The sequence below is a fragment of the Mytilus californianus genome, unplaced genomic scaffold (assembly GCF_021869535.1).
Source record: "Mytilus californianus isolate M0D057914Y unplaced genomic scaffold, xbMytCali1.0.p SCAF_4, whole genome shotgun sequence".
In the NCBI taxonomy this organism is placed as follows: domain Eukaryota; kingdom Metazoa; phylum Mollusca; class Bivalvia; order Mytilida; family Mytilidae; genus Mytilus; species Mytilus californianus.
Genome location: NW_026262690.1, coordinates 92,407,599 through 92,421,840, shown reverse-complemented (window position 1 = coordinate 92,421,840; position 14,242 = coordinate 92,407,599). Strand labels below are relative to the sequence as shown.

At 31.1% G+C, this 14,242-nt stretch overlaps 1 protein-coding gene across 12 annotated transcripts in view; it reads right to left on the bottom strand.

Moving 5' to 3' along the window:
• LOC127738901 (nesprin-1-like) overlaps positions 1-14,242 on the bottom strand; it is a 244,990-nt gene that overhangs the window by 43,392 nt on the left and 187,356 nt on the right. For 11 of the 12 annotated variants that reach the window (XM_052250385.1, XM_052250384.1, XM_052250389.1 and 8 more), the window contains 10 exons: positions 13,704-13,886; positions 12,798-12,941; positions 12,163-12,308; positions 11,560-11,740; positions 10,991-11,299; positions 8,305-8,631; positions 5,952-6,257; positions 5,041-5,349; positions 2,871-3,467; positions 984-1,130 (listed from right to left, as the gene is read on the bottom strand). In XM_052250385.1, the coding sequence (XP_052106345.1) occupies positions 984-1,130; positions 2,871-3,467; positions 5,041-5,349; positions 5,952-6,257; positions 8,305-8,631; positions 10,991-11,299; positions 11,560-11,740; positions 12,163-12,308; positions 12,798-12,941; positions 13,704-13,886 (2,649 nt within the window). The remainder of the gene's footprint in view (positions 1-983; positions 1,131-2,870; positions 3,468-5,040; positions 5,350-5,951; positions 6,258-8,304; positions 8,632-10,990; positions 11,300-11,559; positions 11,741-12,162; positions 12,309-12,797; positions 12,942-13,703; positions 13,887-14,242) is intronic. The other variant, XM_052250395.1, reaches the window with a different exon arrangement.

The window sequence follows — 14,242 nt, the reverse complement described above, 5'->3', positions numbered from 1 at the left end:
GTTTTAAAAAGAAAATTTACTCAACTATCAGAAAAGGAGAGATATTTTATCAAAAGAAATTTGGAAAGAGTCCAGTTCCTAGGCAAGAACCACTAGATTTCATTTAAAAAGAAAATCTGCAAGGTTTGTATATTTTCACCATATCAATAATATTTAAATAAATTCTCTTTGATAAAATGTGATGTTTACAATAACTGTGCGTACAAATGATAAAGTTTTTAAATCTAAGTCAGGTGTGTAGTGCAGTATGTTACAATAAGTCTTTGATAAGACAAAATCAGCAGAACACTTTCATTTGACTATTCAACTACAGCTACTGCCCCTATTAAAAGCAGTTTTTTTTAGTCCAAAATAAAAAATTGATGTGCTGTGAATTTTTAATCAGTTTATTCTAAAGCCTTAAATACCAAAGCTACAAATCTATTCAAATTATGTTATGGATACAAATAATGGATGCAAAGAAATGCAGCGATAATCACCTGTCAGCATGTTTTGACACCAGTATTTTGTTTATCTGCATGTAATTTCAACTCGTGATAACTTTCAAATTAATGTGAATGTATACGTATGTATCACAAAAATTGTCCACATTGTTTATCTACATTCAAGTATATTTAAAGTAATTTCAACGAGTGATAATTTAAAAATTAATGTGCATGTATATATATATGTATCACAAAAACTAACAATATATAAGTGAAAGTTTAGTGCGGAACTGCAGTGTTCAATTTACAACAAAATACCTACACTGATTCGCAGTTTCAGAATTTAAAGTATTCTGGGCAATATTTTCTGAAGTGTAGACCAAAACGTTGTAATTGGCTTACACCGTTGTAAACAATGGGAATTCAACCAATGACGAGACACTAATCTTATATTAGGGTAATAACAATGAAATTACCCACAATACATTAGATTTTGAAACAGTGAATAAGAATTACGATAAGATGATACAAAAAAAAATGTGACTACATGTCCAGTACCTGATGTTGAAGAGTATTCCAAGAGGTATTCAGCAAAGCTAATTCTCCTAATTTCGGCTTTAATTTGGCACCAAATGATGCACTTCTTTCTCTTGGTGGACCGTGTAATTCTGGTTGTAGCAGATTAGGTACACTAGCTGAGACCTCCTGGATATAACAAGCACCAAAAGTCAGAACAAACAACTTTGTGTAGTACAATAATGTTTTTTTTATAAGAAAAATGTTATAGAAAACTTTCCCTTCTAATGAACTTTCACATCTGAAATTGAGGCAAAATTCGCATGATACATTTGCCCACCTTACATCTGAAATGATGATTAAGTCCCATATAAACAGGTAAAAAAATTTCAACTTTTTTAAAAATGAAAAAACATTTTGCATAAAAGGCCACAAATTACAGGATTGCTCCCCAACTATATTCCTGGACTGGTGTCAATACATCCCTTTTCAATATATATAATCTGACTTTTCTCTGCCAATGAAGAAGTGAGTGTGGTCAAGGTCTATCAGTAACTCTTTTTTTGAAAAATTCATGCCCTAATTGCAAAATGGCAGCTGATTGAGATAAATACATACAATAAAACCAGGAAATTATTAAATTGATAAATTTTTTGATATTATCCCCAAAAAACAAAATTAATGACAGGGCAAGTTTAGCAATTTTCCCATAAGAAATCCAGAAAAATATTGAGCTGAGCAAGTTTTGTTATTTTCCAACAAGAAAGCCAGGAAATTTTTAGAGCTGGGCAAATTTTGCATTTTCCAACAATAAAATTTAGAAAATTATAAAAAGCTGGGCAAGTTTTGCTATTTTCCCCTAAGAAATGAAGAAAATAATTAAAATGGGTAAGTTTTGCTATTTTTCCCTAACAAATTAAGAAAATAACCCTCAAATAATGAACTTTTAGCGGTGAATACAATATTATGCAAATTTGAAAAAAGATGTTTTCATTAGAATAACATGCTGTATAATATCAACATTTATAGTTTGAAAAATAAACTATATCAAAGTCATGACACTAAAGTTGTTTGTTCTAGTTTATAATAATGCAACACAAAACAGCAAGCCTACATATAAAACCACACAACAAACAGTGCTTTAGCTATAACGTAATAATATCCCTACTAAAATTAAAATATCAAACATCTTTTTTAACTAAATTCCTATTCCCGAAATGTTAATGTCACAAAATTACCTCTAAATCTTATATTATTATTTCCTTCCCAACATAATACTTAAAATTTAAGTTTACGACCGTGTACAAGCATAAACCTAAATATCGTTAAATGTAATGCAGCATTTTGATACTTTAAGATAATTACCCTTTCAAATGTTATTGTTTCTGTAATCCACATTTATCACTTACAATTGACATAATTTGATTTTCTTACAAAACAAGACAAAAAAGAAATTACATGAAATACTTATTAAGGAATTTTCCAAAACTAAAACTGACCCTGTGTATTGTTACTCAAAACAACTATAATGGATAAGAATAATTAACCAAAATGCAACATAATATTCTAAAAACATTTTTCCGTTAAATGTAAAGGGAAAGTTAATAATTTGATAATTAGTACCAAATGCTTGCATTACTACTTTCAAGGTTACACTTGTACATTGTGATCAATATCTACGCATTTGTATAAATTTGTAAAAAATAGTAGTTTCACTACCAGATTTAAATAACTTTTGAAGTATGATAATAGGTTATTCTGCAATGTAGATTTTTGAAACTTTCACCTTTATCTAAAATAAGTAGAGAATTCTAATATGCAGAAAAAGAGAAATTTCATTCAAAGTGCATGCAAAATACATTCAGTACACAACACATGCAACAAAATCAATTTTATCTTAACCCCAACTATTCAATATAGACAATTTACCATTTCAGAGAAAGGCTGTAAGCTTTGACTAGCTACATTCCGGTGAAGACCCATGCCACCAGCACGGCCTGGCTGTGTTAGTGATGACATTTTGACTGGTTCATGATGCTGCTTGGCCATTTTTTCTTCAGAGAAAGGTGATGGTGACCTACTTCTGTGTGGCTGACCTTGCCCTCTTGTTTTTCTAACATCCATGGTTTCAAACAGACCAGGATAGTTCTCTATAGTGATATCTGTGTCGTCAGAGCGACCAGATAAACTTCCTGGTTCATCTGGACGAGAACCCATTTTATCAGATGAGCGTCCATATTTACTTGACCGCATGGTTGATGATGAAAAATCTGCATCAGATACAGATCTCTGTGTAGCATTCAACGAACCCTCGTGTGAAACAAAGATACCACTATCAGGTCCTGATCTATCGGCCTCCCCAGTGACCTTTAATGAGGGCAAGGACGATGGATAGCGATAACCCATTTGCGACAATTTTTCTACCATGGCAGGTCTCATTCCTAGACTTCTGTCACTTAAATGTTTACTTTTTTCGTTAATGTCATTAATTTTGTCCTGGTACGATTTGATTTGATATGCAAGAGCCTGAAATTAGTACATGGATAAAGCAACATGCAGACTATATTTTATGTATTATACATGTACAAGAACTGGCATACCAATTAGCAATAAATAAATTTAAATTGCCAACAACTACAGTATATTTTTTATAATTACTTCAATAACTACAGCACAATGGAGAAGATTTAGTTTGGACTTCATGCAGTCAAAAAGTGAAATTCATTTGAAAAAAAAATCTTCCAAATGATAATGGTGAGTCTTCAAACTTCCCATGAACAGCATTTTGTACTGATATAATTTTAAAATTGTGGTTTTTTATCATTTAGGACATTTATTCTTAATAAGGAATAGCTAGTCAGTCACTTAAGCGGCGAAAAAAGTTTTAGTACCAAGAATATCAGTTTTCTACAAAACAAACATGCACAATATAAAAATAAGAAGATGTGGTATGATTGCCAATGAGACAAACCTCCACAGGAGACCAAATGACACAGAAATTAACAACTAAAGGTCACTGTACGGCCTTCAACAATGAGTAAAACCCATACCGCTTAGTCATTTATAAAAGGCCCCAAAATGACAATGTTCCATTTACTTATACTGTGGATTCGTCACTATTTGTGGGGTACTGATTTTTGTTGATTTCTTGGGTAATCAAAATTTTCAGTGTTTGCCAAAAACAATTTCCTATAGACTAATGTATGCAAAATTTGTTAAACCACAAATACACAATTTTTCCTCAATCAACAGAAATTAGTACCTACCAATATAATTGAATCCACCGTATTCTTATTTAAAAAGATCTTTTCAGAAAGTAAAAAAATTGAGTTCTGTCACTTAAGAATATTTGACAAATTAATGACATGATGCTCAGCAGTGGTGCTTTTTCAAAAAAGAAAGTCATGCACATGCTTTTTTTTCTGCAAACTCTACAGTAAATAAAGAGGTAAGCTATTTTTCATGGTTCATTTTTTTTTATTTTGTTAAGGACCAATTACTTTACATGGAAACTCGCCCACTTGTATGAAGAACATGCCATTATTTTTCTACCTCTCCCACATTTATTTAATGACAGATTTAAAAAATATAGACATTATAAATAAATATATTATAAACTGAATTTTAGCAAACTGAATTATCAACAGTTATCAACAATTTCTACATGAAATTTCACAAAGCTTATTGAACTTGCTTTTTTTCCCCAATTTTTATTGTGGCTTTTTATCATCCATCTGCCAGCTATTTGTAAAAAAAAAAGCAGCAATTTTTCCATTTGTAAAGGGGCATAATTCTAGAACGGTAAACCTGAGGCCACCAAAATTCGAACTTGATTTATGTTTTGTGGTAATACGCATTATGTATAAGATTTATAACATTTGGTAGAGGCAAACTAAAGTTAGAGAACAGAAACCAATTTTCGGGACGTACAGACAGACAAGGGTAAAACTTAAAATCTCTTCCAAGAACCAGTGTTGCCAAATTGAGTGCACATGTAAAACAGTAGCATGTGAAATTCCATAATTCATAAATAAATAAATTCTACCACACTTCTTCATAAAAATTATATTTAGCAAATAGAAACAAAATTATGACTTACATTATGTTCTGCAATCTGCTTCTTCAATGTGTTTACATCTGCAGCCTGTACAGGAGCACTAAGAAGCTTGTCTTGAGCTTCTGTAATAGCAGACGACAAATGACGAATGTCTGATTCATACTGTTCCTGCTGTATGATGGATTCATGTAACTCTTCACATTGCTGCCGAGCCATGTGTTGCAGTTCAGACATTTCAGTGGCTAAAGCGGCCTCAGGCTCCTCCTTGCCTGTTAAAGACTTCAGTTCCGACTGCTTCTGTTCAACCAGTAAGGCTTTGCCTTTGTGGCTATCAATGTCTTCCAGTATTTTCTGATAAAAAAGGGAAAAAAAGTTTTAATTATTTTAATAATATAATTTGTATACAAAGCTACTAAAAAAAAATGAATATCTAAAAAAAAGCATTATCATATGATATTGGTGAATTATTGCATCTAAGGATAGGAAAACCAAACAGGATAGAAAAACAAAACACAGACTCACAACACAGGAACTCTGTGAGTACTAAGTGGAAATCATTTGATTAATTAAAGTAAACAGCAAATTGATGCAAGAATTAGCTTGATGAGTCTATTTTTTTTGTTGCTTAGTTTATCTTTAAGAGAACTGTAATGAGAAATAAAAAAAAAGATAGAGTACAATGTATAATAATTCATGACACAAAATCCATACATTTATCTATCATAAAGCCTCCAGGCCTTTTCGTGTTTAATGTTATTTATTAATTATTAATTATGTCTTTGCTAATTAAAGAAATACTGCTAGTTGTTCTTGCAAGTTTTCAATGTAGTGTAATTTTGCAAACTTTTTGTATAGCTTGATGTTCTTCAAAAGTTCAATGGTCTAATTATAGTGCATAGTTCTCGCATTACTGGATGTTCTTAAAAATTTCAGTATTATGAGATTTGTCTTACCTCTTGTATTGCTAGTTGTTCTTTCAATGTCAATGTGGTATCTCTCATAGTGAGATGAGATCTCGTCTCATCCATCCATAGTCTCAGGCGAGTAAGCTCGTCCTCATAGTCGTCAATATCGTCATTGATTTCTTCTAATGTGTTCAGTTTCTCCGATCCTTTGGAATGTAAATTAAACATTCTTTTATTCAGTTTAGACAGTCTATCTCTTGCAGATGTGGCGTCACAAATCTGATCTAACTTTTTACTAATTGTTCCTAGACTAGATAGTTTATCTTGCTGATGGTCTAAATCTTTGGTCAATTTCTGTCAAATAAAAGAAAGACATGATTAATTTTAATTTTAAATTTATATTTTTGACATAGCTATCTCTGAAAAGACATTCAGTCAAAATAAAAAAAAGGTTAAAGCTCTTTTCAATACATTTTAAAACAATATATTTTTTATGCAAGACACTTAAATACATCAGTCCAATTTTCATAGTGCAATAGGTCTTTCTAAATACATTTCAACTTCATGTGAAATGTTATCAACAGATGAATTCAATTACCGGTAAAGTTTTTTTAGATATCATTAGTGAAAAAGACTTTTACAATATAAACTAACTCTATATTAAAATCGGTAAAATATTTGATTGCAACATTTCTGCACATATGAATCTAAAATAGAACATGCACAATGTGTGTCAATATATGCAAAGACATATAAATAACTAAATTATGATTACCATTCATACATGTAAAATGAATTACAAATTATGTACTTAGTATATCTTTAATTTTAATCATATCTTTGATATCGCTGATAGGCATCATAAGCCAAGTTAAGGATGTTCGTTATTCTGTTTCAAAATAACAAACTTTTTAAAAGACTGTTATAAATTGATAGTATATAATTAAAGAAACTAAAACAGAAGAAAAATTGAAGGGTCCTTGTGCTTGTTTTCGAGATATAAGCCATTGAAAATTTGGCGGGAAATAATTCTCTCTAGATTTTTCATACATTTAACATTGGCACCTTTTTTATTTCAAAAACTATGAAAAAATAACAAGGATTTTATAAGATTTTTATTGGCATTACATGGATAAAACAAGAGGATTCCGAATATCTGGCAAAAATTCAAAAACAAGAGGAGCGAACATCCTTAAACCCCTTGGTCAATATTAATTTTGACATTTTATTCTTAAGGTGGTACCTAACACTACAGGGAGATAACTCTGTAAAAATCAGCTAAACGTTTTAATTACGTTGTATTGTTAAGGAAATATTAAGCTTCTCAATGATCAAAATTAGTGTTTGTCAAACTGCTATATAACCAATGAAATTTTTCTGATAAAGTTGTTGGTTCAATTTTTTTGAAATTTTTATATTTTTGTCAAAGGGTCAAAGTAAACATTTTGTCAAATTTTTATGAAAATTAAACGAGCCAGATTAATATATGTCAAGGTGTTGGGTACCACCTTAAATCAAATTAAAAAATATTCTAATTTTTTAATGGATTTTCATCAAGAGGACATATTCAAAAGAGGAAGGTCATTTCAGGTTTCTGAGGGCTCTATATGAACTTGAATATTTCTAAACAGGTAACTAATAAACTATATTTTAAGTCATATAGGTATTCAAATTATTCAAATAGCAAGTTGAAAAATTTGTATTAACAAAGGAACCAAAATAAACATGAATGAAACTATAATTATTGGTAAATTGTTTTTATTTGTGTTTTACAATGTATAACAAAAACAAAACAATTAAATTTATAAATGTTTAGACTCAAAAATCTCAATGCTTCGACAGTAGTTTAGAAAATAAAATTGTGCAAAGTCAGCAGGACTACATTATCATTACTTTTACTATGAGAAAATTGTACACGGAAAAAATGTGGACCACTTGCTATGTTGTAAAAAAAATAGCATGCAAACAAATTATTTAGCACTTTGCAGCTTGTTACTTTCAAGTTTCAATCTTAAGAAAATGATACGCTCAATAGGTATGCTGCTAAAATTTGTTTAATCTGTGAAAATCATAATTTTCTGTAAACTTGCAAAATTTTTTGGAAAATTTGGACACTGGCTATGCTAGGCATGACACTTTAACAGGTAATTCATTCCTTTGCAATATAACACCTTAATGTTGAATACTTTTGATAAAATACTGAATCTTCATATTGCTGTCGATAGAAATTAAATGCACTGCAGTTCTCTTAAGACATTGTAAATAGTTCTATAAGACTGAGCAAAAATTTCACAGAGCATGCAAGACCCGCATGGGTAGTCAAGGTCATTAAACATCCCCTAGTAGTAAAAACTTCACCATGCATCTTCTCTAATAATTCTAATAGTGTTAAAATTCTTACCCTGTGCTGTTTCAATTGTTCTTTCACAGTATCAAAGTTACTCCAAGTAGCATCTTTCTGTACAAGAGACTCTGCACCTGGTAACCACTTCTCTAAAGAATCAGCAACTTCATCAAAGTTCTGCAACAAGTCCTTAGCGTCTTCTAGTTTACGTGACCTCTCAGCAGTTCTCCCTTGTACCGCTAGCCACTGACGATTAGTATCAGCTAAAGCTTTTTGAACAAGCTGCTTCTCTATAGAATCTGGGGTATGTTGGATCAAATCACTCCCTCGTTTACGTAATTTGTCCAGGACAGGTTTAATGTCATCAAACTCTGATTGCAACACCTGAGTAAAACAGTGTTAATTCTCAATGAAAAGGTTTAAATTTAATAAGACAAATGATGCTGATAATGCCTTGATAAATATCTGCATCTTCTTTTGGCAGACGGTCACATAATTGTATGTTTATAGCAACCATTACTATAGTTTGAGAATGGAACCACAATATTATCACATATAGTACAGAAAAACAAACACAACAATGTTACAGTTCTTTAAATCTAATGTGAAATTTGAGATAAAATTTGAAGTCTGACATTCAGTTATTTTTCTAACAAAAATCCTTTGAAATATTTAAATATCCCCAATACACAACAACCTTCGTACTTACTATTTAAATTTAAAACATGTAATTAATTAACTAGGTTTTAATTTTTATCATAAATTTTACTTTCCACAGTGAGACATTATCTGGAGATAAACTGTTCAAATAAATGTTCCGTTGAATGGAGGAAATATCAAAAGTACGACTCATTTAATCTGAACTATAGAATTACATGGTTAATAAAAAGACTGAAACCTGAGATCTCTCTGCTCAAAAATAAAAAAAAAACATGATTTTTGTTCAATTCAATTAAAATTTGATATTTGTTTTACTTTGATCCATTTCAACATGAATGAAAAGTAATTGCATAGGAAAATATCATATGAATAAGATAAAGAATTCAATAAATATATAAAATTTATGAAAAATTAATTTTTATGCAGCTGGGTTAAAAAAAGACACCATTGTTTTAAATGAATAAATCATATTTAGTTTAAGAAAACAAATTCAATGAGTTGACAATCCAAAGTTAATGCAACCTCCACAATGTATTTATAAGATACATAACCTTTTCAATTAATAGGTCAGGATGACCTAATTTTTAAGAAAATAAATAATAGTCCAACCTTTGATAATTATAAATTAAAAGCTAGGGAAGAATTCACAACCTATCTGTGAATGTGAATTTTTTTTCAATTTTTATTAACAAACATTTACGTCAGTTTGACCTAAGAAATATAGTCATCTGTATATAGCCCTAAAAAGTTACCACATATCAATTAGGCAACCCTTTGACCTCTAAATTCTTGCAAAAATTACCAGTCAAAGAATATATGTGTTTCTGTGACAACTGCAACACAAAAAAAACTTCATTACATTTTTTAGATTTATGCAACTTATTGGCATAAATATGACAAAACATTATAACAAACAAAATCACTGATAATTTAGCCCACCAAATCTCATTCAAAAGGATAAGTTAGCCCACCAAATCTCATTCAAAAGGATAAGTTAGCCCACCAAATCTCATTCAAAAGGATAAGTTAGCCCACCAAATCTCATTCAAAAGGATAAGTTAGCCCACCAAATCTCATTCAAAAGGAATTTCTTTAAAGATTGAGGAACACGAAACCCCACTAAAAACTAAAAAAATAACTTAACTCAGGTGCCCCAGAACAGTAAGCTACTGTCATTTATTGTTTTTATCATGGTAAGAGGGGCCTCAGCGGCCAAGTGGTCAAAGTAGTTCAACTACTGTAATCACTAGCCAGTCAACACTGAGGTTGTGAGTTCGAACTCGCTTGTGCGGGTGCACTCAACTCTAATCTTAATTGACTAAGATTGTGTTTTCCTACCGAAGGTCGTGGTTTTCTCAGGCTTCTTCCACCAATAAAAACTGACCGCCATGAAATAGCACAATAGTGTTGAAAGTGGCGTTAAACACCAATCAATCAATCAATCTTATGGTAAGTAAAAATAATGCGATAAGTCATATTCATGAAAATCAAAGTCAAGAAAAGAGTACAGGATTGTGACTATGACAAGTGGAATATATATATGGTCATCTACGAAAAGATATTTCATAATGGTCAACCAAATCATGATTTGATTGATTAATGACTGCTTAAGGTCACAGGTGATATATCACAGGTCAATAAAATATGAATGTGAACCCTGTTTTGTTCTAGTTCAATGAGATGACACATATTTTTAAATCTGCTTGCTCACAAGGTATATGTTCTCAATAAGAAAGGCTACCCAATTAAAACACATTATTTTCTCTCCAGGGCGACCAGTCTTTGCCTTACTCCTTTATGCAAAAACTTGCCATATGATCTGCATGCAAATAGCAATTTTGAAGTCTCAGCTGAGGATCTAACCAACAACCACCTGCAAGGTAAGCATGCTACCCCAAGCCAGCTGAGGGAGTCCAAAGAAATGATCAATTAATCAGCGAAAGCACATAAATGGACAAAATGGACATACATGCCATTTGTAAATATGATCAACAGATTACTAAGAATGGAATCTAGTGTTATAAATTTCTGCTTTGCCGGCTATGAAATATCATTTGATAAACATAAACTGTAAACAACTTACTTGTAAATTATGAATACTATCAGGGATGTTGATGATTCTATCCTGTAGTCTGAGTTCAGCATCAGTCAACCAGAGGGAGACATCCTTAAGTGAGGAGGTGACTTCCTCTCGATCTGCCTTAATGTGCTGTAATTCTTCTCCTTTTGTCTTCATCACAGTGGCAACATCTGTTTCAAGTGCTTTCATATCTACTATTTGTCTGAGAAGTTCCTCTGGCAAGTCTTTGCCTAATGCATTATATTTTGCCTTTTTCTGTTGAGCGACTTGCTCCATTTGGTCCATACGTATGGCAACTTCTTGCTGTAATACCTGAAACAAAATAGAAAAAAAATCATGAAATAATTTAGCAAGTTTTTATGTAGAAGATTTGCATTAAAATATTTCTCTAGGAATATCAGCTTTAAAAATTCAAATCTGTTATGCACTGTTTGGCATGTGCCAAACTTTGCATTGGACAAAGGGCTTTGTGTTAAATATTCAGAAACATAAAAAAAACCCTCAAAAACCTAAAACACTATTCAAAATATAATTATGTTGTTTGAAATGCTTATGCGGTACCTGGTACCCACCTTTTGTTTTTCTATTCTTTCTATAACATCTGCCACCTCTTTACCAGGATCCAATCTTTCTAGCTCCATTTTAGCCTCTGCCAGCCATTGGACAGTCTGGTCAGCCTCAGTTTGGAATGCTCCTCTGTCATCCACCTCCTCTTGTAAGGCTACATGGTACTCATTAGCATTATCTTGTATTCTGCAAATAAAATTGAATGCATAAGTTATTATAAAAAAAAGAAGAAAACAGCCAAAGGAGCTCTCTGGAATTTTTGTACACATACACATACCATTATGTAGCATAATGAATTCATGATTATTTTCATTGTGTAGAGCTAGAATGGCATTTTAGAATTCAGCGAAACAAATGCCCATTCTAATTTGCTTGGAGAAATTCACTTTTATTTGATTTAACCCATTGCAATTGCCCCTATATCAAGTGGTTGACTTTAACGTACACTACAAATGGAATAAATTACCAATATTCCTTTCACATCAATAAATACTTGGAAATTAATATTGGTATATTCAAAGGGGAATAACTCAATACAATACTTACATAGATAAAAAAATTGTCACTTTTTTACTTTATTTTACATGAAACTAAAAAATAGTATTTACCTTTCCAATTTTTCCAGCAAATTCATGAGTTTCTCTTGTGTATGAATCTTTGCTTCAGCAGTAGGTAGACTTCTCTGTAAGTTCTCGGTACATCTCTTCAATGCCTCTATCTTAGGCTCACTCACTTGGATTTGAGTACAGATTTGCTTAATTAACAAAAATAAGACTTTTGTAATTCAGAAGTCAATCCATAATGAATTTTAGAATATTTTACTAAAAAAATTGTTAATTTTTCTCCCTAACAAAAAAAACAAAAAAAAATTATTTAACTGCTCTTGCTTGTTTAACTTTTTTTGCCGGCAACATTGGCATTTTTGGCTTGAAAGGCAAGAATAAAACTGTTTCATATTTTGTTTCCTGGGCCTTTTTATAGCTTTCTATCAGGTTTTGCTCATCGATGAAGGCCAAACCATAACATGTAGTTGTTTACATCCATATCCTTTGGTCTTTGGTCAAACCATTTCAGATCTTTGTCTCCACTTCACCCTGTATGGTGGGCCTTGATTATATTAAGTTCAGGTGAAGCTGACAAAAATTTGGCAATATTAGAAGAATATATTTCTATTCTGATATCTGATATCTATAATTGTTAAAAGTATATTCCCTACAGTTCACAACTTTAAATAAAAACAAACCTTGGTTTCATTGAGATGTGTCAGTAGTTCATGGTTAGGTGCTGATTCTACCTCAATGGTAGGTAGTCTCTGTTCAGCTGTGTTGACTAGATTCTCTACATCCTCTAAAAGGGTGGTGTACTCATCCCACGTTCCCTTCAAGTTCTGTAAATGTAAGTTAAATACACTTTAAGACCAATATGCTTACAGTATAAATTTAACATGAGCCATTAATAAAATTGTGCAAGATCAGTATTTGCTTTACCCGGTATATATAAAATGGTTATTCCCAATAAAAGAGAAAAAAATCCAACAATTCTGTTTGCATACTAGTTGAATATTTTCTAAATATAATTTACTTGTATAAAAAAATGCATAGTCATAAAACAATGTTATTTACCATACTGAAAGTCATTTGCAACACATATACAAGACTTGTTTTGAAATAAGAGAGAGTTAATATTCTATTTTATTTATTTTCAAACACCATCTGGTATGGAGTGTTGTTATTTAATCATTTATTTTTAATGTACTATATCTTAAAAATCAATGTATAATTAATACTATATATATATATGTGTATATGCTCAGAAACGGGCCTTTTTATTGGATTCAATAAATATTCTTATTCTTATTCATAAACACTATTCACCTCACTTTGTGATTACAATTTTTTGTATTTTTTTGTTTCCATTTTTTTTTAATTTTCTATATCATTTGTTCAGGAAATATACCATGTGTTCAAGAAATATTGAATTTGTTCAGGAAAAATTGAATTTCTACCTTTAGATTTTGCACAGAACAAAATACATGTACCAGTACTGGGAAAAATGCATGCTATTTCAGTATTTTAAAATTTTTGTGTTTCTTAAACCATAAAACCCATGCTAACTTGTAACACTTAATAAAAGTATTTTAAAATTATACCTGTAGAGTCATTTGTTTATTTTCTGTTGTAGTAGTTAATGTATTATATCTATCATTGAGATCATCGACCAGATTGTTAATGAAGGACCTGCTACCAGCATTACCATCCTTGTCTAGGTCATGTGACTTGTCATTTATTTCACTCATTGCACCTCTTACTTCCTCAACTTTGGCGAGGAAATCCTATAAGAGAAAAATACAAATTTTAAAATAAAACTGAATAATAATGAAACAAATGAGGTAGAATTACAGAATAAAGAAAGTTACCAAGATGGTAAAAGTGTACCAGTATATATTTCAAAATTCAGAATTCATGTTATCAACAATGCCAATTTTTATAATATACAAAAAATTAATAAAATGCTCCGCTGGGGCGCAGCTTGATACGACCGCAGAGGTCGAAACCTGAACAGTTGGGGCAAGTATGGACACAACATTCAAGCTTGATACAGCACTGAATTTGGATTGTAATTAAATATTTGACACAGCATAGGTTTCTGACACAGAATGAATGTGGTCTAAGAACTTAAAAATTTTTA